The sequence below is a fragment of the Gymnogyps californianus genome, chromosome 8 (genome assembly GCF_018139145.2).
Source record: "Gymnogyps californianus isolate 813 chromosome 8, ASM1813914v2, whole genome shotgun sequence".
Classification (NCBI taxonomy): domain Eukaryota; kingdom Metazoa; phylum Chordata; class Aves; order Accipitriformes; family Cathartidae; genus Gymnogyps; species Gymnogyps californianus.
Genome location: NC_059478.1, coordinates 34,199,205 through 34,222,835, shown reverse-complemented (window position 1 = coordinate 34,222,835; position 23,631 = coordinate 34,199,205). Strand labels below are relative to the sequence as shown.

Genomic DNA, 23,631 nt, shown 5'->3' with positions numbered 1-23,631 from the left:
GCTCCAATTTAGCAGTCCACCTCTACTTAGCAGTACTTGCATATAGACTTAAGTGTATGATTAATTTCCATTTACACAAGCACATGTTTAAATGCTTTGGTAAACCAGATGAGCATAAGCATATGACTAAATGTTTGTTGAATTAAGGCCTATGGAAAAGTCCCTTGCCAAAACCGCTCAATAGCCACCAACTGCACTGCCTCATCAAGTTGGTTTTGCATGTTCTAATTTATTTCTTTTCACCACTTTCCAAAACAAGGTAGTTCCATTGCACAAACCTATGCTGGTGGGGAGAACAAATATGTGACTGCTAGTACTTACACTAGTTAGGCCAGGCTATGTTGGGTACAATATAGCAACTGAAAGCACAGTCAGGCTGTTAATTTTAATTCCAAACTAGTCACTACGGACTGGAACCAGAGCCGCATGGAAACTTACTCATTTGGGCTCTTCACTGTAAAAGCCAACACCACATAATGCCAAGAAAATAAAAATTGTTTTCCTTGTCATATCTCACTACTCAACTAAACAAGCCATATAAATGCCAGGTTCATTTTATATCCCAGTTTGTGCTTTGTTAGTCCTATTTCATATTATTTATTTATAGTCAGCAGGTCTGGTATGCTCACAGTTTACCTCGAGCAACATGGCAAACTGTCTTCCAAGCCAATGCTCAGATTTTCAAGATAAATACAAGCAAACACAAGGCCACACATGGATAATTTTGTTAATGCTAACAACAAATATAAACTAAAGATACCGAGCCATTAAAAAACCCTCAAAAAAAAAAAAATCCTTTCTCTAAACAGTAGTTCATCATCTCCTTCCCACATAAGTTTTCCAAAACCAACCCAAACTTGCTGCATTCCCAACGCAATGTCAATAAGCTAGACAGCGACGTAAAAGGCTCGTGGAAGAATCATCTGACAGCATGAAGGGCCCTCAGATTTTCAAATGTCACCGTGCATTTCGAGGCTGAACACCATGTGATAAACAGCCTTAAATATTGTGGGACAGGCCTTCATATCTACCTTAAAAATATACCCTGAAGATAATGTGGTTCTGACACTGTTCTTGCACCAAATGTTTACTCAAGTGAAGAGGTCACATGATGAAACACCTCCCTACACCAAGAAAAAGAATACACAGAGTTAAGCAGTTTTAACACAAACATTTCACAACCCTCCTGAAAGAAAAACCATAGCCCTAAGGACACACACATTTTCAAGGTACAATCTAACGCCAAGTATCTCCTGAAAACAGCAAATAGCACTTTCTTTTTCAATGTGACCTCCTCTATAGCAGCAGCTAATAAATGCTCTAAACCAAACTATTGTAATTATTGTTGCTCCAACACCAGCACTCCTCTGCCCAACACTAACGCACACCTTTTAAATGCCAAGGATAAGCTGTCACCAGCAATAGCACATCTAACTTAACTTCTCACAAGCACAGGCCTCCTCATAGCCAGAGCAAGTTAGTCCAAAAATTAAAGGTGGAAGAGTTCAAGTAAACCAGCAGCCTTCAAAACATGATCGCAATATCCAGGTGGGAGATACTTGTGTCTGTGTTTTAAAAACAATTCTTAAATCCACGTTCAAACACTCACATGTGTGTGCTGGTTCTCCAAAATCTGACCATTAAGGTAGGTATCATAACTTCTAGTATTTTCTGTCAAAAATACTAATACAAAAATACTAATAATACAAAAATACTAATACAGTAATAATAATAATACAAAAATACTAATACATTTTCTGTATCTCTTTGGACAAAAAAAAAAAAAAGGCGCTATTGGTGATTTCAGATACAGCTGCCTGCAAAGACACTCGCCCCGCCGGCCATTTCCCTGCTTTTAACCAGGCCTAGAGGTGCCCAAGGGGGATCCTGATGAGCATGTAATCTTTTAATTCCAGTGGAAAGCTTCTGCTTAAAAAGAAGGTTACCTCATTTTGAGATTTCTATTAAAAATTAATCTCTTTTCTGGAGAGGCAGGGAGAGAGGTTTTGAGGTAGCTGATGCTCAACAGGGGAACGGCGTTTGGTACCCTCCTGGCTTTTGAGGAACAACCACCTCCTGCCTGTGTGAACTGTTTTGCTTTCCCCTTTAGCAGGCTTGTGTCAAACATAAGACCTAATAACACCACCTTGGATATCAACATTAGCTTTTTTCCCGACATTTTAACCGAAACGGGGAATCTCCCAGAAGGGAGATGGCACAGACAAGGAAAATGAAAGGAAGAGCAGCAGGCAGGAGAGGCAGAAGGGGGAGAAACGACAACTGAAATGATAGCAGAAGCATTTAGACAAATCAGGCAATTAACAAGGCACGGTGCAAACAACTTGGAAGTTAAGTTTCAACAGGAAAACATGTCTTTACATTCTGTCTTTGTATGACTTGCAGACAATTTCCTAAAGACGGCAGTGGGTATACTCCCGATGGTCTGATAACCCACCATTCTCAACCATACATACTCGACCGGGTCTTGCCGAAGTGCTGTCTGGAAGGTCCTGCAGACTGATAAGATTGCTCTGGTAACCAGTTTAGCAGATTTAAGATTATCAAGCCAACTAACTAACTAATGAGAAACGTATTGTAGAGCCTGAATGAGGAGCTCTGCAAATAGAAAATTCACCTCTTTGCTTTGCCAGCTGTGACCTCCGGTTTGTTTTTTAAACCACTTACTGTGAAGGATCCTTATGCAAGTGCACCACGGGTAAAGAAATTTCTAAAGGACTTCCAAGCTAAGTAATTTTGGAGGACAAAGTGAAAGGAAATTCACGAAAGTTTCCAGACTAAGAGCAGACCTCTCTTTTTATTTTTTAATGAAAAATTATGCAATACTGACAAGGGGGTGATAAATCTCGTCATTCCTCCTTCTCTTCACCCCTTGCCTGCAAGGTGTTACTGCTGGCTGGCGGCTCCTGCATGCAGAGATCAGAGGGCAGAAAGGTTTTTGTCCTCAACTAATTCTTGACCTTTCTACTAACGCTGCCAACAGTCTGGCCATTGAGCACCAGATATGCCAGCATTTTACGCAGGCACCTTGTCCAGGAGGAACTGCACTGAGACCACCAAATCTACACACAACCGAACAGCAGGGTCCCCGTTTCTTTGGAGTCACCTGAGGCTTGGTCCTATTGAGATTTCTTACTTTTGTGCCAATCAAAACAAACGCAAAACAAGCAAGTGGCCTTTCTCTCCAGACACAGATTCATGCCACATATTTGAATGCAGTGAGTATTTTAAGTCCTTATATAAACAAAGGTTAATGCCATACGACAGAAAAGATGAAAGCATGCTGTCATTAAGAGAACAGCTGTCTTATAGATTGCAGAAAGTGCTTTTAATATTTATTACCCAAATTACCTTCCTCTCTCTAAAATGTTTTTAAAGCAGACTGAGACATAAACAATGAAAATATACTCTGTAATCAAGGTTTGCATAAACTGAAAGTTACTCTTGTTCTTTTCTAGCGCATATGGAAGCACATGTTTAAAATGTTGAGCATTTAAAAGAAATTATTACACTTTTATTGGAAAAATCAGACCTTCTATCACACCTTCCTACAATTAGGAAACCCAAAGAAGTTTCTGCAAACATGCAGCATAATAAAACATGATTAAAGACAACCAACTGCCTGGTTTTATACTATTCAAAACTCTCGTATTTAAAAACAAAACAAACTGAAAATGAACAAATTCAGTTTCCAAGCAATGTACTCAATTTTGGTAAACCTCTGTATCAAACAGCAGCATGTCAACTTGATTAAACTGTAATGCAGTATTTTTAGCATGTGATGTACTGACCAACTCGTGATTTTGGTTACTGCACTTCAAACGAAAAAAAAAACCCCAGAAGTCCCACAACCAGCTTCAGAAGAGTTATTCGGGGTAAGCAGTGTCTCAATGCAAAAACGGTATCTTGGATATAGACAGACTCATTTTGTATAGAAGACTATTCCATGCAATTAAGGGTTGAACAAACTTTTTTCCTTTTTGTTTCATTTTACAATCCATCACACCTGAGTCCCAGTTCTTGTTTAGAGCTCCTCATTAAATGTGTGCACAGCAGAAATGTAAAAGAATGAGGACAAGATAAGGAGCACCTTTGGAGTACTGTCTTCCCCCTTTTTCAGAGTTACGAAGCGTGGCAGAAAATACAGGCTATTTTGCAAAGAAATCATCTTTTATCTTCACATAGTAAATGACAGCATAAGTAATTTCAGAATTTAATACTTACTCCATCATAGATGGTGGAATAGTACAGCAGTCTTGGATCGCAGTCAAGGGCGACGTGAGATGAGCAGTATATGATGCTTCCACTACTTGCTTGTTACGATTCACAACATCCAAGTAACGGTTAAATTTCTCACGAATTTTTTTTGCCAACTGAAAAAAAATAAGAAGAAAGACTAAAATTAAGCTAGTTTCTCTGTGTTACCCCGTTCCTTATTAACCAACTTAAATGGAAAGTAAAAACTGCATATGTTAAAGATAATAGTTGTCTGCTTTGCTCATTGTACTTCTATTTTGATGGCTTAAGCACTGTGAAGTCAAGTAATTAATAATATTGGCCACAGAAAGCAGTCTATACAAAAAGATAAAATACATTTACCATCTAGCAAAGGGTACTTGAACAGAGAGTTTTGCATGTATGAAAAGTGAAATTTCCATTACATCAAACTTCCCTTTCATTAAGAACTGACACCTGGATGTGACTCTACCTATGCTACTGGCTTACCACTGAAGCTCTCCAATATGATGCTCTTCTAAGGCCTGACAAGGACATGATGGAGACTAAAATAAACAGGCTGCAAGTCAATTTAAAGCAGCTCTATAAATGGACACTTACGGAAAGCCCAAATAATAGTATTACAGAAGACCTCACCTACAGAGAAATCTCTTACTGCTTCAGGAGCAAACAGCCAACGGCACATCTGCCAGCACACTGAATCTATTTAAGGGAACAAGCTCAGGATCCAGGCAACCCCAAATACTGCCATGAATATTTCTCTGTTCATCAACAGCCTCCTCAGTCAGGTGGATCTGTGCAGAAGTATTTCACAACTCCTTTCATGTAGTTCTCCTCATTGCGATTTGGGCAAAAGAAGCCATCCCAGTTCTTGCTTTTTTCTTTGTATCCCCTGCTGCTTTCCTGGGGGGCACCACAGGCTCTTAGGTGAGCATCTGCCGAGTGATTTTCTTCATCGATCTAGCAGCTCACTGTGGTTAGTCATAAGCTACAACAGGTTCAACTACAAACTTCAACAACAAAATGAAAAATCTGTAATTGACATTACATTATAACAGAACGAAAATAATGACAACGATCTCACACAGGTGAAATTCTTCCACAAGCCTTTTGTTGTCAGAGGTCCCTCTGATGCAGGCAGGCACTTCTAAATCAAGAGAAGGATTAGAGGCTACACTATTACTTGTAAGAGCAGATGATCATATTTCTCTCCTTTCAGAAAGTGAAAACAGACTGTTATCCCTCCCAAACAATTCTCAGGCCTTCAAAAAAAATTAGAGTGCCTAACTTTAAAAATAGCAAATTTCGTACTTCAGCCCTTCTCTTAAAATTTTTCTTAATTAAAAAAAAAAAAATCAAATGAACAAATTTCTGCAAACAAGTACTTCTGAGCTCTGCATCTGGGCTTGCTGGTATGCGATTTGAAGGCACGGTTGTGCCCGTGCCTTTTGCAGGCAGAGCCCTGTGCTCTCTCTGTGCCAGGGAGATTTAAAGCAGTCCGAAGGTGCGTGGTGTTAACAAGGGTAGAGCCTGCTGGGACACATCACAGGCCTACTGAAGCTCCTGTGTTGTCCGGTAAGAGCTCGCTTGTGTCTAGTTCATTAGGTACTTCACAACAAGCCTGACTAATGACCTTGCAGGGTGTCCTGGTTTCGGCTGGGATAGAGTTAATTTTCTTCCTAGTAGCTGCTATAGTGCTGTGTTTTGGATTTGGTATGAGAATAATGTTGGTAACACACTGATGTTTTTAGTTGTTGCTAAGTAGTGTTTATACTAAGTCAAGGATTTTTCAGCTTCTCAGCTGGCCTTTCAGCCAGCAAGAAGGCTGGAGGGGCACAAGAAGTTGGGAGGGGACATAGCCAGAACAGCTGACCCAAACTGGCCAAAGGGATATTCCATACCATATGACATCATGCCCAGTATATAAACTGGGGGGAGCTGGCCGGGAAGGGTGGATCGCTGTTCGGGAACTAACTGGGCATCGGTCGGCAAGTGGTGAGCAATTGCATTGTGCATCACTTGTTTTGTATATTCTAATTCTTTTAGTATTATTATTGTCATTTTATTATTATTATTATTATCATCATTATTTTTCTTCCTTTCTGTCCTATTAAACAGTCTTTATCTCAACCCACAAGGGTTTGGGTTTTTTCTTTCGATTCTCTCCCCCATCCCACTGGGTGGGGGGAGTGAGCAAGCGGCTGCATGGTGCTTAGTTGCCAGCTGGGGTTAAACCATGACACAGGGGAAAACTGGAAGGGAAAAATTTGTGGCTGGTATTTGAGCAAACGTGACAGTAAACACAGTTACTAGGAAGCATCAGGTTTTACAAGAAACATTTACTGTGACTTTTGCTCCTGGTCTTTCATTCAAAGTGAGAAATTAATGAAATGGATCAGGTATGTACAAAATTTGCTCTAGCACATTCGGTATCCTTTTCACACCAACATACCTATTACACTTAATCATCAGCCAGATGCATCCTAAATGAAAGAGAATAAGCTCTAAGCAATATACTGCGGTGTTGAATACTCAGAAATACTGCACTTTGCATTTCTGCAAACTTTCTTCAGAGCTGAAGTTAGCTCGTTAATTTGTAACACTCATCTCTCCTGCTCCCTGTACACTCCAAACTCTACGGGGATGATTTAACGGTGCCACTACATTTGTGTGCTGAGAAATGCAGTTGGTTGTTCCAGATCCTCTGGACTGATAAATGTCCTTCCTAACTATTATTAACAGGACATTTCGTCATGATTTACTTCATTATGCGAATAATGAGACCTACACTGATAACAGCAATGCCTTGCCTCCATTGTGCCCAGTAAATGCTGCAGCTCAATGACAGGTCTCCTAGGAGCACAGGTTTTAATAAGACCTTGCTCAAATGACTTGCAGAATTATACCTAATTAGTTTTGTAGAATGATTTATTGCCAAGGCACCAGAGGACTACTAATGGTCTCCTCCATGTTAGGCATCCAACACTATTAAATTGCTCCCAGTTGTTAGATAATAAGCTGCTGAGTAGTTCCGTTTCTATTTTCTAGTAAACTTTCCTTTTGTCTGACAGTACTCCACAAATGTATCCTTGAGAAGTGTATTCTTCTGCAGGATCTCAAACACACACAAGCCAACTTGCCTAAATTAAAGCATTTAAGTTTCATGGTTACAAAGCTCCTCTCTCAGTTTGGGCAAATGACATACCTGTGCTTAAGCACCTATGTAAACCAGATACTTGAATCTATACACTTCTTGGTTTCCCTACCTGAAATCACAAAAAGGGGAGAGAGCTTAAGTTTGCTGAAAAAAGGACCACATGACCATCATTCGCAGTAACAAAACTAACATGGAGCATCAGAGCAAAAGGACTCACATTTGGAATCACTGCTTTTCTCTGATAAATGAATGCTGTTCAAGATGAGGTTTCGGTGTTGGTGAGTTTTCACCTTCCAGGTTGAACGATAAAAGCACCCCACAGCCTTTGAATTTTACCCTGCTGTGCAGAGTCTGAAGATCTGACAAATCTGTTTTTCAGAAGAGCCCATACCTCAGAAGCTGGTAAAAAGCAGATGCTTAGTACCTAAACTGCATCTCCCATCGAAAAACCTCTGCACGGCTCAAAGTCATTACATTACTTTCATTAAATGGGATCCAACACTTAGTCAGGGCAGAGTCAAGTGCATGTCAGCAACAAGGGACCTGAAGCCTCCCAGAGCTACACAGACATCTATTCCCTGCCCACGGACATAAGCACGGTTGGAAGAACTGAGTTTGTCTAATCTGAAGAACCCTAAAAATACTGCCCTCTGATAGCAAGAGAATACGCCCCACAATCAAAACCACTTTAAAAACAGCCAACTCAAGAAAGTCACCACAGGCAAGACGATCCAAAAGCAATTTTCCATTGAAAATTGATTACAATGAATAAACCATGTTAAGAACCTAAGGCTAACACACCAATCAGCTGAAAAATTACTAAAAACAAATAGTTCTAATTCATCAAATCGAGAAGTATAATCCAGATGAAGCCTAACAAAACTAACTTAATTTTTCTTCCATAGTTGGGCTTCACTGGAGCACAAAAATCCATGACAGTGAACAGGCATTCCAGCTCTCAGTGATTAAAACAACAGCAAAAAATAATACATACTTCCTAGCTCCTCATCTATGCCTTGCGTGCCCATGCATGCATGCACGCTCACATCATTAGCTCAAAAACATTATTCAGTTTGCAAAGTGATGCACTCAGTTGCTAGAGCCTGTCAGAATAAAAGCTGCAGGCTTAAACCAGCTACTCATTTCTCTAAATAAAAAAATAAAATCTTTAATCAAAAGATCACTATTTTTTCCCTGCTTTTTTTAACCTGCCCAGAGCTGAATAGTTGTTAGATACTCATGGAAATAAGACCCACACCACACTGGTTACAACACCTCAAAGGTACAGAAAGAAGGAAATAAATAATGAAAGGACAGAGCATTGAACTCTGAAACCATCCCAACATAATTGTTTAAAACATTTTTAAGGCAAAATGGAAAATTGTGTCCCGAATCAGGCACATAAAAGGGGCAGGTAGCTGACATCCATCCCATGCTCAGGTATACCCTTGGGTAGGTACCAAGTGTGACAGACATTTCCTCCTCCCACAGAAATGCTCAAATTCACCCATTTTAATGGAGACTAAAATAAATCTGGATACCTTGAGATTGACATAAAATGCTATTATCCTCGGATCAATTCTCAAAGCGCTCTTCACCTCATTTTAAAAACAAAGGCGGGGAGGAAAGCCTTGCTTGGCATTCCTCTCGTCTTTTTTCATATTTCTGTCTTTTCTCCTTAATTTTAAGGAACCGAATAAGAAGAAATGAGCGCTCGCTCCAAACAATGCGGCCATTAGCTCTATTTTTTTAATCTATTTCTTTTTTTCGGCAGCTGGTGTGCAGCCAAAGCATTTCAGTTTGCAGACAGGTTGGACGGTAACACCTGTTTCTATTACCGCAGCACCCATGGGTAATGCACTTCAATTGTCACCATCTCCACTGACAACCTTTCATCACAACATCAGTGAGTTTCTCTAATTTTCCCAGAGACATTTTCCTCATTTGCATAGTTCCCTCAAGCTTTTTTTTTTAAAGCTTCATTCCCCTCAAAGCTCCGCAGCTCTGAAGTCTTCCCTTTTCAGGGAGCACTGAGGGAAAGCAGAGCTCCAAGGTTCGGTTTTATTTCTGGCTGTATCTTGAAAGCCAAAGTATTTTTAATGTTTTCAAGACTGTATATAAAATATGTGTCAATGAGGTCAACAGGCATGGATGCCTAACGGACTCACAGCCGGGGATTTAACACTGCTGGGCTGCTTGAAAAGTATTGCTTACACGTTGAAGAGTTTAGTTAGTATTTTTACTTTTAAATCCCCTCTGCAAACCAGAAGAACCTGGAACAAAAGTACCTCTCCCCAACATCTACCAGGCACTCCTCCTGCTGTATCACAACTTAACACTACTGTGCATCCACAGATTCCTATTCTAGAAAATTTCTAACATATTTATTCCTAACCTGCTTGGCTCTTGAAGAAACCACTGCTTCTGTACAAAACCAAAAGGGCACAGAGGTCAGCAGGGACGTGGCTTGAGAAAGGATCTTAGAATTGCCACCAACTTCTTCCCACACCTCTGCTTTAACAGATTCAAACCATTCCTACTCCTCTGGATGACACTGAAAACACACTCTTGAGCATTCAATCAGGATGAAGGAAACTACTTTCCAATGTGCATTTCTTCAAAGAGATCGGCGCTTACTTGAGGCTTTCCACCAGCCAGTAATTTTGGCAAAGCTTCCCAAGGCTCACTCGAAGGAAGATGTCAAACATGGTGCACAACAAAAACTAGAGAAAGGGCCACAATTCCTGAAAGTCATTCTGGAAATACGTTCAACACAGTATGCATCATCTTTTATCACAAGGCTACAACTAATCGACATAAAATTCAACATCTTCTGAGCATATCACTCTTCATAGCCAGGTAGACTGTCGTGCTTAACAGCAAAATCTAGATTTTTCAGCACACTGATATATTTCCTTTCAAAAGAGTTCAAAAGCTCTTTGCCCAGTCCAAAACCAACCAAACAAAAAATCCAACCCAACCTAAAGCACAGCACGCTGACATGCCAGCTAGGTCTTACCACCCTGCACCTCGCTGACCAAGACGACAGTGATTACGGCAAGTGCAGAGCTTTCTCTTAACGCTTCTATAAAACCTGAGCGGGCAGAGCAGCACCCGGGGCAGACACGTCAGGATCCTGTTTCTACTAAGAACATTGCTCAGGAGAGCGGCGTTTGGTTTCTCCGAGGCTGCCGTGCTGTTTTTGCAGGCGTCTGGCACCGGATCGATGTGACTGTCAAAGCCGTCAGCCGTGGGCACCGACCGCTGACGCGTGACACGGCGAGGCAGCGGGACGGCGGCCAAAAGCATCCTTCCTCCCGCCACAGGGGAGGACAGCGGGCGAGATGCTTTCTTCTAGTTTGGTGACAGAGGGAGCAAATGCGTTCATCTGTCTCACAGGTACCAGCGCTGTAAAGCCAGGCGGGCTTTTAATGGCCCATGTCCTTCACCAGCACAACTGTTTCTGCGGCAAGCCTATCCTTCCAGGCTGAGGCATAGCTGAATTTTAGAAAGACATCCCATTTTGGTAAAAAAATAAGTAAAAGAAATCAGGTGATGAGGAGTCCTTTCATTAGCCCGACTGCAAAGGAGCTCCTTAAACTCACATATTAATTATTTTTATAACAAACACATTTCCTGAAGGAACAGAGGACATCTTGTGCGTAGCTGGTGTCTGACGTGATGCTGGCCTTGGCAAGGAACATGTAGAGAACAAAACATGGTAGAGATAGCTGTGTCCTGTTCCACAGCTTATTAAAAACCCCACAACTAATAGAATACAAATCAAGTGGCGAAGAGAAACACGGAAAAACAAGGAATGGCTACGGCTCTGAATGTAATCCCATCATCTGACTGTTGGTAATAGAGGAAGCAAAAAACCAAAAACCAAACCAAGAGAGGTCTGTCTCTGAAGTAGGCTTAGAAAAAGTGGTGCGTTATCTAACAAGTTTCACACAGGCTGTGTGGAAGCCCTCCAGAAATCCAGAAGATGACAGCAGCCCAACAGCATAAGGACCCAGTGAAAGAAACCCATAATAATAATACCACCTGGGATTTTTATTTGCCTTAGTCTATTGCTCTCCATGTGCCACAGAGTCAGCAGAGTTTGCAAAACAGCTATTTGATCTTTAGAGAGAGCTCTCCCAAATTCAGTGTGCGCCTGTGTCCAATTCAATTTAGAGGGCACAACTTCCATCCTTTACCATATTTTCAGAACTAAAGCTGACGTTGTCTATAAATGCTACTTCCATAATAGTCATCAGAGAAGAACCCTTCACAACCAAACGAACACGTGCCCTTCACTCACAAGGTGCTATATATTTAAAAGTATCTCAAAAAATGAGTGTCCTGCCAGGGTGAAAAATCCTCAGCAGCTGTATCCCACTTGTGCGAAATTTCTAATTATTCTAACTCCAATGAATAACACACACTTCACTGAACTTGCCCAAGTATGACAGCAAAATCAATGTATGAAATAATTTTTGTCCATCAGGAGTATAAGAGCAATGCACAGCAAAACTCTGAACAGTGGATCTTCCAGTCTGTAGTCAGACATAGAAAAAAAAATCCCCAAATTTGGATAAGAAGTCGTCTAGCAGGTTGACAACAAATATGTGTAGGTGTTCTTTGTAGCACAGTTTAAAAAAAAAAAAAAAAAAAAGTTGTTTCACTTTAGGTAATTATCATTTGATTTCTGATTTTTTTTTAACCATTTGATTTAGAATCATAGAATCATTTAGGTTGCAAAAGACCCTTAGATCATCGAGTCTTAGCTTTTATAACTCTGAAATATAAGCATTTCTGAATTAAAAATATATTGTATTGCAAGAAGAATGCTTTGTATTACTCCAAAAGACATTTTTGTGGCAGACACAATTTACTCAATCCCAAATTATTAAAGATTTCAGCTTTCAGGGATTTTTTTTTTATATATATACACCATTTCTCAAAAAAATACTTTTGGTAACCTGGTTCTATTAGAAACAAAATTGCATACCTGTAAAAACCAGTGTTTTGCCTCACAATTCTGTTCCTGAACCTCCCAACTAAGTTCCTTCAATTTCTTAGCAGCTCCTAGCAGATTTATACAAAACTGATTCTCTAGGTTATTATTGCTATTTTTATGGATTATAGTTATGCTCTGAATGAGCTAGAAGGAAAAGGAATGACAGTCTTCTGGCTCTAAACACAGGAGTTACATGGAGAAAAGGATACATTAAACAAGGAAAAACCTAATGACAAAAGGTTTATCTTACTGCTTGTGCATTAACTTATTCTAAATTAAAATCCTCCCTCTGTCCTTGCCCTTCCCAGTCTTCAAACAGGAGTGAATATTCCCAGGAATACTCCAGCAAGGTCATTTTCAGCTGACATATGCATATTTACAACTGACTATCTCAACTAATTTAATTACTTTATTTGCTACTGCTTCTTTCCCCAGGATGCATGGACAGACAGAAATAGAAGAAATGATTATGAATGTCTGTCTGCAGAGATGTTGTTGCTGCTGTGCTCCAACTTCTCTGCCAGAGGTCAATGTATCAAGACTTTTCTGCATGAAGCTGGTAAATACGCTCCTGCTCAAGACTGTGTCACCGTCCTCTCTCCTCCTTGGAGCCCAGTTTCATGTTCTCTATACTGCAGAAACCAGATGTCTGGCAGGATGCTGAACACATGCTGACTTCCTTGAAAACGGCTAATCTAGATTTTCCCCTAATAAAACTAACCATCTTCCACTTTATTTATATCACTAGTTCACACCACCGAATTTTCATATTGTATGCGGGTTCTCTGATATTGAAATAACTTACAGGAAAGGAATCCAAGTTATTTTTGGCAATCGCCATCCAATTTTTAATAACCTATTCAAAGCAAAAAAGGCTTTATCTGTTACGTACAATAGTAATTCTATAACTGTAGACATTAAAAGTGTAAGCAGTTTAACGTCAAAAGGTAAACCACTCCTTGTGTGGCATGAAGAAAGGCAAGCATATTAAACAGTTAGGCCTGAAGGCCAACAGCTGTAGTTTTTCACTTTCTCAACAAACTGAAAGTCATTATTTACACAGTTTGGTATTAAAAAAACCCACCCCCCACAACAATTCAGTGGTCTGCCAGAAAAAAATCCCAGCTGACATAAAATCGTAATTAATTGCCTTTGGGTATCAGTTGCTAAGAAAATGTTAATGAATGACAAAAACAAGAATGAGCGACAGGGGATTTAATTTGCTTACATTTGTTTGCATTTGCTCAAGACAATCCCGTTCGATGTACTACTCTTACTCATAAAACTCTGGTTATATTGCTTGTGATTCATTAGGGCTAAAAGACCTGGTTATTAATGAAACAGAAGTGCTCAATTATTCTTCTATCCACTTCACTGTTGAGCTTTTAACCACAGTAATTATGCTTCACCGGGGCCTCGTTTTTCTCCTCTGACAGCTCTGAATTCATCACACTACCTACAGTGTTTAGACAGTTATTTATATCTACTTAGGGTGAATACGTACATCTGCGGCTGGGAAACAAGCAGTGTCTTTTCCTAAGTGGAGAATCGATAGTTGAGACTTCAAACAAGTTTTAATCCCGTTTCTCGGTTTCCCAAAAAACACTTTTGGCTTTCAAAAGCCATCTGATACGTATAATCTAGCCCACATGGCCCTTTCGCGGTGTGCAGACCACCCAGAAATACTTGAGAAAAACGTTACCCTAGCACGATGTCAAAGCCAGCGAACCCTTCTTTTAAGACGTTGGGATGGTTTCAGATTTAAACTTTTAAAGTCGGGCGACAATTACCCTTTACTGGTCCCTTTGCAGGCAAGCCCCTACCCGTGCATGCTTATGGGGAAGCCGAAGCCTCCCGAGGGTGGACGTTGGGCTCCAGCATCACGCCAAGCATGGCATGCATCTACTGTCCACACCACCGAACCATCACTGTTCATGCACATCTGACCTTGGCCACCACATAAAGCAACCACCTAGCATCACCAACTGCATGATGCCTTTCCAAGCAGCAAATTTCTTCTCCGGGATCGTAATTTGGGCATCCAATTTTTTTTTTAATTTTATTTACAATATTTCACTGATACATCAACAACAAAAAAGTATGCCCAAATTAGTAATAGGAACACACATCAGAATTGTATAAATTAATAACAATGACGCAAAGTGAACTAATCAAATACACAGCCATATGTATCTGGACCTCCAGGGGAAAAAAGGTACCACTTATATGAAGAGAACAGGATGTTGTTACACTCAGTTCCATATAACTTCTTCTTAATTATGTGTTCTCCAATTAGAGGTTGTCAAAAAAGAAAAATAATTTGGGGGCTTTCTTGGAAGACAGGAGATTTGAAAAATAATTGAAGGGTTCTAATACAACATTAACGGCACATCTGCTGCCCCCATGTCATGACATTCATACTGGTGACTGCTTAATAAAAAAGAAGAAAAAAATAGGGGGGGGGAAAAAAAAGCAGAAGCCAAACAAACCCAGGAGAGAATAAAGATAATTATTAAAGGCATGGAAAGTCTTCTGCACAATTCACTTGAGAAGCAAAGTGGGAAAGGTGGCATAACAAAGACAGGCAGCGGGATCGAAACCAGAAAAGGGAATGTCCTCCTGGCTTAATTACCCCTCCCCGTAATTTTTTACTCTTGTATTACAGGTGATGATCTCAACTGTGATGACTGAAAATCAGAAATGTGTTTCTACAGCCAAACAGAGTATGTAGGACAGACTCCCATAAAATGATCAAGCTTCAGGAAAAACTTGCATCAAATGTCTTCTAACTAACCAGAGCTAGGAAAAACCTCTGCTTTGACTTTTTCCTTGGGGAAAAAAAAAAAGTCTGGGAATTTTACTATTTACAGTAAACACAACTTAGAGTGTTAATTTGTTTATATTACATGACTAGTTTTAATGCACAGGAGCATGCAATGTACTGATAATGCTCTTGGAAACCAGCAACAGCAGCTCATGCACAAATCAGGCTACCTGCAAGGCTGAAGAGCAATTCCCTTTTCCCTGGGGAGAGCCGCGCTCTGAGGCACTTTTGTTTTTACTGAACATTAAAACTGGTTTGATAGGGGTCTAGGAAGGTCAGGTTACTCGCTGAAGGTTGTGCAAGTGAGCCCATGCTTAAACTGGAAGGAAAAGCCAGTTCTTTGTTCGGACGCCCGGGCTGCCCACGCAGGGCAGCGGCTGCCTCTTCTACCAAAACTCATCCCATTTAGCACGAAGGTGCAGTTGTGAGCATACAGAATTGGCACCTTAATTTCTTAAAGAAGAAAACGTGATCTATTTGATCTGTTTTAAAACTGATCCAAAATTCATCTTCCAAATGTATGCATTAAAATGCAAACAGCCCATGTGTTGAGACATATTATCTCCATGTTAAATTGAAGAGTTAAATGTTCAAATGTGTTCCCGTAAGAAAAGCCCACACAAAATTACAAAAAACCCTCAACCACAACTGTTATGCATGAGGCTGTAGCTGTCCCATATTTACACAAAGCAATGGATACCATTTCGACATTCATAAACAATATTAGTGTTTTTGCTTTGAATTAAAACAATTTTAAAAGAGACACTTCCAACATGAAAACCAGTCAACTAATGTGAGATACTACCTGAGGGCCCCAGCTCTGCCTCCGCTCTATTGTTTCTAAGGGACAGACCCACACAAAGGAGATGGAAAGCCTTTTCATGGCAATGCAAAACTCTCAAATACATAATCAGCCCATATAGCCCATCTCCATTTACATTCTGTTCCATTTATTGTTATCTGATGTGCTAGGTGCCAGGAAAGCGGCCACAATAAATCCAGACAGAACTGTAATTTCTAAGCTGACTCTGCCTTTTTACAGCGGGCAGCAGGAGGTGGGAAGGGGCTTTTGGACTCACCTGTTGAACTTCACTTTCTCCATTTGATATTTTCTCTGTGTACACAAAGGAGTTGAATATCCTCTGCAAGAAAAATCAGAAAGGATGCGTAAGAGACGTTTTGTCGTAAACGTCACATTAAAGCAGCTCCAAAAGGCACATGGGTGAGGAAATCGGTGTCAGAAAAGGACCGTTTCACCTGGGGAGTCTCTAATGCCAGGCTTACCCAAGGGGAATCATGTCTCCATATACCTGTTTGTGGATCTGCATGAAGAGGCTGGTTTTGTTTTTGAAGGCAAAGACATTACAGGTTTTTTCAAAACATCTGTAAATTTACCAAACTGACATAAGGTGCTAAAAAAAGTGTTTCACATTAGAAAGCTACTGCCATGCAAACTATGACTGTTCTCTAGTGCTAAACGTTTAACCCAACATAACTATTTTTAAAAGTATTTATTGTTTCCAACTAACACACGAGAGGCTGTGAGCCGAATTTAGACATAGTTGGTATCTGGAAAAGAGAAAAATGATACCTACTTTTGAACACAACCAGATCGAGCTAACTAATGGCAAAAAAAGGACGTTTTTTTCAGAAGACAGAAGTGAGAGCTGTGTCCTCCCCTGGGAAAGCTTCCCATCTGTTCCCAGAGGGATGCGAGTGCCTCCACAGGTGACAGCCACACTGCCATCCCTGTTTACTTACAGTGGTTACGTGGAGGAAAAACCACTCAACACCTTGTTAATATTCTGCTTCCAGATTGAAAAATAAGACTGGAAGGATTCTGAGTTACACTGACGGCATTCCTGAAAAGTCTGCCTGATACACCTAAGTTCCTCTTTCAAGATTTCTAATTTCCAAGGGCAGCTTTATCCTTAGGGACAGTGGGGCCATCCCCACTGGAAAACCTACAAGTGTCCCTAAAATATTCCTTTGCTATCTGTCTTACTAGCAATATGGGGTGGCTGTGTAACGCAACGGAGGTTTGAGAGAACAGTATCATGCACAACAAGAATAGTGTTGGTTATTCACTATCAATAAACATAATGGTAATATGCTGCGGTTATTTAGGTTGTTATACATTGAAAAACAGAAAAAAAATGCCCATTATTGATGAAGGATCTTCTCACTTTCTTCTGTCCTCCTGCTCAGGTGCATGCCAATCCCTGCAAGCTTGGAGGTAACCAAAGGGCAGGGAGGGTTTGCAGGTTTCGTAAGAAAGTAAGTGCCTAGCTTCCCGCCATATATCAAACATCCTCTACGAAAGCAAGATATCCAATATAGAAGCTGAAATTAATTTTCCAAGCAGATCCTTATTAAAATGCTGACACTTCCTTGCAAACATGGGCGTTTGCAACACACTGCGCTTTTTACAAAAACACAGCCCAAACCCAAGAGATGCTGTTAGTGTCTGCCACAGAAACAACTGCACGGGGAGCCCGCCTGAGTCGTAAAGGAGCTGCGCTGGCTGCTCCACGGGAGCGGGTGGTCCAAGAGGGCATTTTAACATTGCACCCGCTGCGACATTTACTGGAGCTTCTGCACATCGTGTAGGGAAGAGAGTGAACTACTGGGAAATACATCTTACAACTTCAAATATACCAAAAATTGGTAACAGAAGCAGAAAGAACACGGAGGGTGAACTCCTTCCTAGATTGTGGAGGAGGCATAAAAAAATTAAAAAAAAAAAAAAAAAAGTCAATGGGATTTTTCCCTACCAGCCTCAAGGGGAGCTGGGATTTCACTGACGGAGTGGATTCCACATCTATCAGCGTTAAGTCAAACAGATGACAATACATCTGTAGGCACGGCCACATCTGGCGAAGGACAGTGATTCATAAAGACCCTGTTGAGTCCCTCCCTTGATGTGATAGTTGTGAAATTACTAAGACTTACGTTTACAGCAACACAATAAGCCAGAGTCAGCTCTCCAAATTATTAGCAATAACAACTGCAATTACTAAAGAAGTCTAAATTGCATCCAAATCAGTGTAATTGGTCCACGACTCCAAGAGTTTTCTTGATACAGGTTTAGCTGAATTCCTCCTAGTAAGGCTATATGCAGCTATAACTGGCAAAACCAGCCTGGAAAACCCCTTGGTGTGCTCTGCTCCACTTACGATCATCACTTTCCCTTATCCCTCTCCCTCCTGAGGACTTCAGGAATTTCAAAAATTTGAACTCTTAATTCTAAAGAAGCATTTGGAAGGGCAGCAATAAATCTCCTTGGTTTACAAGTCTCCGAGAGCCAAGAAGGGGGGGGCGGGAGGCATCTACTCTTAAAAGCCACCCGTACATTGAGACTTCCTCTTCTTCCAGACCTTTGTTTAAAGTTCTGCTTGGGTACTTTAACTACAAACATATTGGCTTTTTTTTTTCCTCCTCATGAGATGAAAAGATAATTTAAACATCAGAAGAAAATACATTAAAGCATGTCATTTTGATGCAAAATGTTTTAAATGAATTGAATTTTTCTCTCCATGCAGCATTTAGTCTCCAGACATCAAAAGGAGCGAGAAGGAAATAGACTGTCAGCTACCGAGAATGAAGCTTTCTGTCCTTAACACAGAGCTGACCCCTTCCTCCACCCCTTTAACACGTAGCCATGTTTATGAACTTTCAAAAAATGCCAGGGAACATTATACACGGTTATATAAGAGTCACAGTGCCAGCAGGAATTTATTTGGCCACTGGACTAGGTTTTTAACCTATTTTTGCTTGATTTATAATTTAACCAAGTTCTTGAAAACATTATGGTGTCTTCTCCTTTTTTAATTAAAAGCACTGTGCATGTCAGAGAGGGGGTAGCAGGAGCCTGTTAGTCAAACTGCCATCACAGACAATGAGCCTAAACCAACAGTAAAAACTAAATAAGGATTGAGAAACCACCCAGGAAAACGCGAGCCGTCGCACATCGAGCTCCCCACGGCTATGTGTTAACTGCTCGGCCCCTACCTGGGTACAGTCCCCTTACTCGGGATATCTGCTCCCTATTCAAGAACTCCTATGCAGAATTTCATCTGAAGCCAAAAACATCTCCCTGTTCTATTTAAGCTAATTTCGCTAACTTAAAAGGTGATCTAACTTTAAGTAGAAAAACAGAGCTAAGTGGCAACCTCGAAATGAAGTTAAGGGAACTTCAGAGACCCAAGAGTAAGTCAGCTCCACAAAGTTACAAAAATAGTCTAAATATTTAGGAGAACTTGCCCATCGTAGTTTACACAGCACATTAGCATCTGTACCTTATTCTTCCCACCCCTCATTGTTTAATTGAATCTGCTGAGCAGATGTCAGCAGGCTAAGTTCACTCCAACAGGAACAATTACACACGTGTTTAATGAGATGCTCGCCTGGGATTATTTGCCGTAACCCATCACCACTTGCTCTCACAAAGCACAAAGGCTGCAACCACTGCACTGGTTCAGCATCCAGCCTTTCCCCCCGCCGAGCTGGTGCTCCACCAGACACGGAGCTATCTGCATCCCCGCCACTGCTCCCAACGCCTCCTCATCACACACCGCCGTAAGCCCTGAAACAGCATTTTATTTTATCTTCCTCCATCTGCCCCCTTCTTTTGCTATAATCAGCTATTTTAAGTTTATTATAATCTTTATAAATATTCAGGGTCTTGCTGAACATCGGTCAACTATGTGAAAAAGATTCATTTGCTCAGGAATTCTCAAATTCCTTTAAACCCGACATCTTCAAAAAAGACAACAGCTTTGTTCTTGTGGCACACGGCAGAGGGCAAAACTACACGCTCTATGCTGTCCACTACTTATCGTAGGTACTGGGCTGAGAACAGTCGCTTCACAGTCGTGCTCCAACCCTGCACGTGCTGCAATACGCCTGCAAGTGCACGCAGTGCTTCAACTACTCCAACGGCTTGGTTTCATCATGCAGATTTCCACAAAGTTTTTTGACTTAAAAAAATAAATGGAAACAAAAGCAACTTTTTTCCCCCAATCCGAACTCTGAATTAAGTTTCAAGATTTGGTTTAGAAACGAGCATTTTGTTACAATTTTTCCTTTGTGCTGCCACAGCTTACCCAGCCCGGCAAGCAAACCTTGCTTCGTTCACTTCAGCTAATTCTGCCACAAAGCATCAGTTTTCAAACACAACATTAAGACGTAAACAAAACTCAAAACTTCTTCAAAACTTAGGAATTTTGAAGTGTCTGCATTTTCCATACTTTGTTCCAAAAGCAACCTTCAGAAATGACATTAATTCCAGATTTAGCCAGGTCTAAATTGGAAAGTCAGTGAAGTTGTAATTCTCTTTTCAAATTACTCAAACGTTGCAGATGCTCAGAGAGAAATAACACTCGTCTGCTGGCTGTATCTATCACCTGCTGCTTTATACTCACACTTAAACTCCGTGGGGCAGGCGGGGGCTGAGCACAAAGCCCTGCGCCATCCCCGGGGCCCCCATGCCTCCGGCAACACCTGAATCCTGCAGCACGATGCTCGGCACATCACTCATGCTCTTAATTCTCTCCTTCCCTTATCGAACACGGCGCTCGCGTTTAGCTACACAAACAGAAGCCTAGAAAGAGAAAATCATGGTATCTGCAGGGACCGCTGCAGGATTTCTGGAGATCCGTGACAGCTCCAAGACACGCAGACTTCAGGAGAGCCGAGCGATGTGTCCCTAGGAGCCTGCAGAGGATGACCACAGCCTGGATGGAGTCCTGAGAAAGCTGGGGTTTATTTTACAAATACACATTTCCAACACATTAGAGACTCCTGCTTACCTAAGCTCTTTAATTATCTGTCTGGGTCAAAGCACTTGCAACATCCTAGAAAATACTCTTCTGTGGTATCTAGATATATCCTGTAATGACTTTAACTGCAACCAAGTGCTTCTTGGGGCCACCAGCCTGCCTCACTTTTAGCTTTGAACAACAGGACAAATATTTGATAAGCGAGATAAATCGGGAAGCGATGACAGGATCCAAGGGCAGGGGTCCTTGGGGCTAGGACAGGGAAGATTTGGACCACCGCCGGCTAATGCCTCCCACAGGTGGGGTCTGACAGTGATGAATGGGCACAGCACCCAAACCCGCATCTCCGGGTAGGATGGAGTCAGGTTTCCCACCAAGCCAGAGATAAGAAGTAGCTCAGGTTTAGCTTCGTGGTGTGCCAAAACAAGGGTTAGGAGACTTTTATTCATAATTTGAAGCTAAAGGCAACTCAGTTTTAAATCTGGGAGATGACTCTAAACCAAGCTTAGTATAAAAAGTAAAATATTAACTGGCTTGTTCCCTCAGTTCCTTGAGATTAAAATAAACGAAGCAGCAATGCACTGCAGTGAGAAAATACTTCAAAAGCCCCCAGTCTGACTGTCAGCACTGCATCAAAATAAACAAAAAAAGCCACCACCCCCAAACCTCCAAGGTCCCCAACCAAATACAAGCGCCAACTGCTCCGCAGAGCAGTCAACCATTTGCACATCACTTTATTTGCCAGGCGAGATACGAATCCATCTCCCTACTGACAAGAATAACATTTTTAGAGACAAAGAATCAGGAAAAACAAATACAGGATTAGTAAAATATCCACTAAGCTGTAAATATGTTGAAGCTGGTTTACTGTCTATACTACAAGACATTAAAAAAAAACCCAAAACCAACCTTTCAGTAGATTTAGGATGTAGACTGCTGTTACCTGTCATATTTGGGTAATGATAGGATGAAAAAACCCAACAATATTAAAAAAGTATACAAAACAGCAGTAGCAAAATGTATGTGTGTCAAATACACACAGTATTAGCTCAGCAGGGCTGCAATACTTTTTAAACTTCAAGCAGCTACTAACCAGGGTCTGTTTCTTATTTTAAAGGTTAATGTTTTAAAAAGTGGTGAGCAAACAAATATGTAACAAATCCTTTTTCTGATGAAACTCACCGAGTGAGATTGTTTTGAGGGAAACCTGTGGCTTCTGTCTGGAGTTTATTTTTGCAGTGTCTGAAGTCATATCACGTTATGTTTTGTTACCATTTTCTAAAATCTAGAAACATTAAAGAGTGGGTTCCCATGAGATCAAGGACATGCTTCTTGTTTTTCTCGAAGAATTTACAATATACATATAAGGAGTTAAAGTAAATTGGAGGAAAACACAGTGAAAGGCAAACCCAGTCGGATGAGAGCAACGATGGCAGCAGCCCAGTATTAGAGTCCCTGCCTAGCCCAGGACAGATGTGGCAGCTACACGTCTAAAAGGAATATCCCAACATCAGACTGCGAATGCCTTTCTCTTTCTGCGGGTTTCAGAAAAGAATGAGTTTTCAGGACGGATTTAACCAATTAATGCTTTTTTCATTACGTTATTTGTCAAGCAACAACAGATACCTTTATCAGACAGGTAGACAAAGAGAAACGTGATGCAGAGCTCACAAGCTGAGCTCAGGTCGGTGCTTTCGTGGGGGTCAGGGCACAGGCAGCTTCACCTCAGAGAGCAGGCACCACGAGCAGCATCTTCAGTTAAAAAATGAGGAAATGCAAAGACTCATACAGCTTGTGATTCTGCTGTCCTGGCCCAGTTAATCTCCTACCATCGACATTTCGCTCAGAGAAGCTCTATACGTCACTAACGGGCAAAGCTGGTCTGTGCTCAATTATCTACATTGCGGGAGTGTTGTTAAACCACATCACCATTTGAAAGACTCCTTTGGCAGCTTCATTTAAATGATTTTGCTTATTTTACATATAAAATCTACACAAGATTAGTTGCAATGAGGAGGAATTTGTGGGAAAAAATCAATTGTGAGAAAAAGCTGAGACTCTCAGACATAGCTTTTCCATAAGCAAAGTGAAGACAGAACCTCCTGGCATTCAAGATGCAAGCATGCGTGCATTCGCAGACGTGTATCTCCACGTGCTCATACACACACCTTCATGGGTGCATACACTCCCCAATATTTGAGAAGGTTTTAAGCAGGAAAACATCATCTCTCTTCCCGATTTTTATCTTAATGAAGATTGCTTAACAATTCACTATTTGCAAATCAAGCTACCATTATCTTCTGCCACATGTTGAGCTGGCCCATCACATCTCTGCTCCCTGCTCTGCAGCCAGCACTGGAGCAAAACGTTTTGTGCAACACAGAGGACAACAGAAGAACTGGTATTCAGGTTTGATCTTGATTTTGATGGTAGAAAGCATCACAGTTAGCATTTATAATTTATCTACTATCATTAGCCTGTGGGAAGTAAAAGCCTTTGGGATCGTTTCAAGAGTGGTATTCAGAAGGGGAGACGGTAAGTAGGTACGACGTTGCTTGAAAACAGTCGAAGTAGAGCACAACTCTTATAAATGTGTTTCCTTGGAAAACTT

At 41.0% G+C, this 23,631-nt stretch overlaps 1 protein-coding gene across 2 annotated transcripts in view; it reads right to left on the bottom strand.

Moving 5' to 3' along the window:
* Positions 1–23,631, bottom strand: part of CACHD1 (cache domain containing 1) — a 111,180-nt gene that overhangs the window by 56,824 nt on the left and 30,725 nt on the right. For both annotated transcript variants that reach the window (XM_050900546.1, XM_050900547.1), the window contains exons 2-3: positions 16,320–16,382; positions 4,243–4,391 (exon numbers count right to left, since the gene is read on the bottom strand). In XM_050900546.1, coding sequence (XP_050756503.1) covers positions 4,243–4,391; positions 16,320–16,382 — 212 coding nt within the window. The remainder of the gene's footprint in view (positions 1–4,242; positions 4,392–16,319; positions 16,383–23,631) is intronic.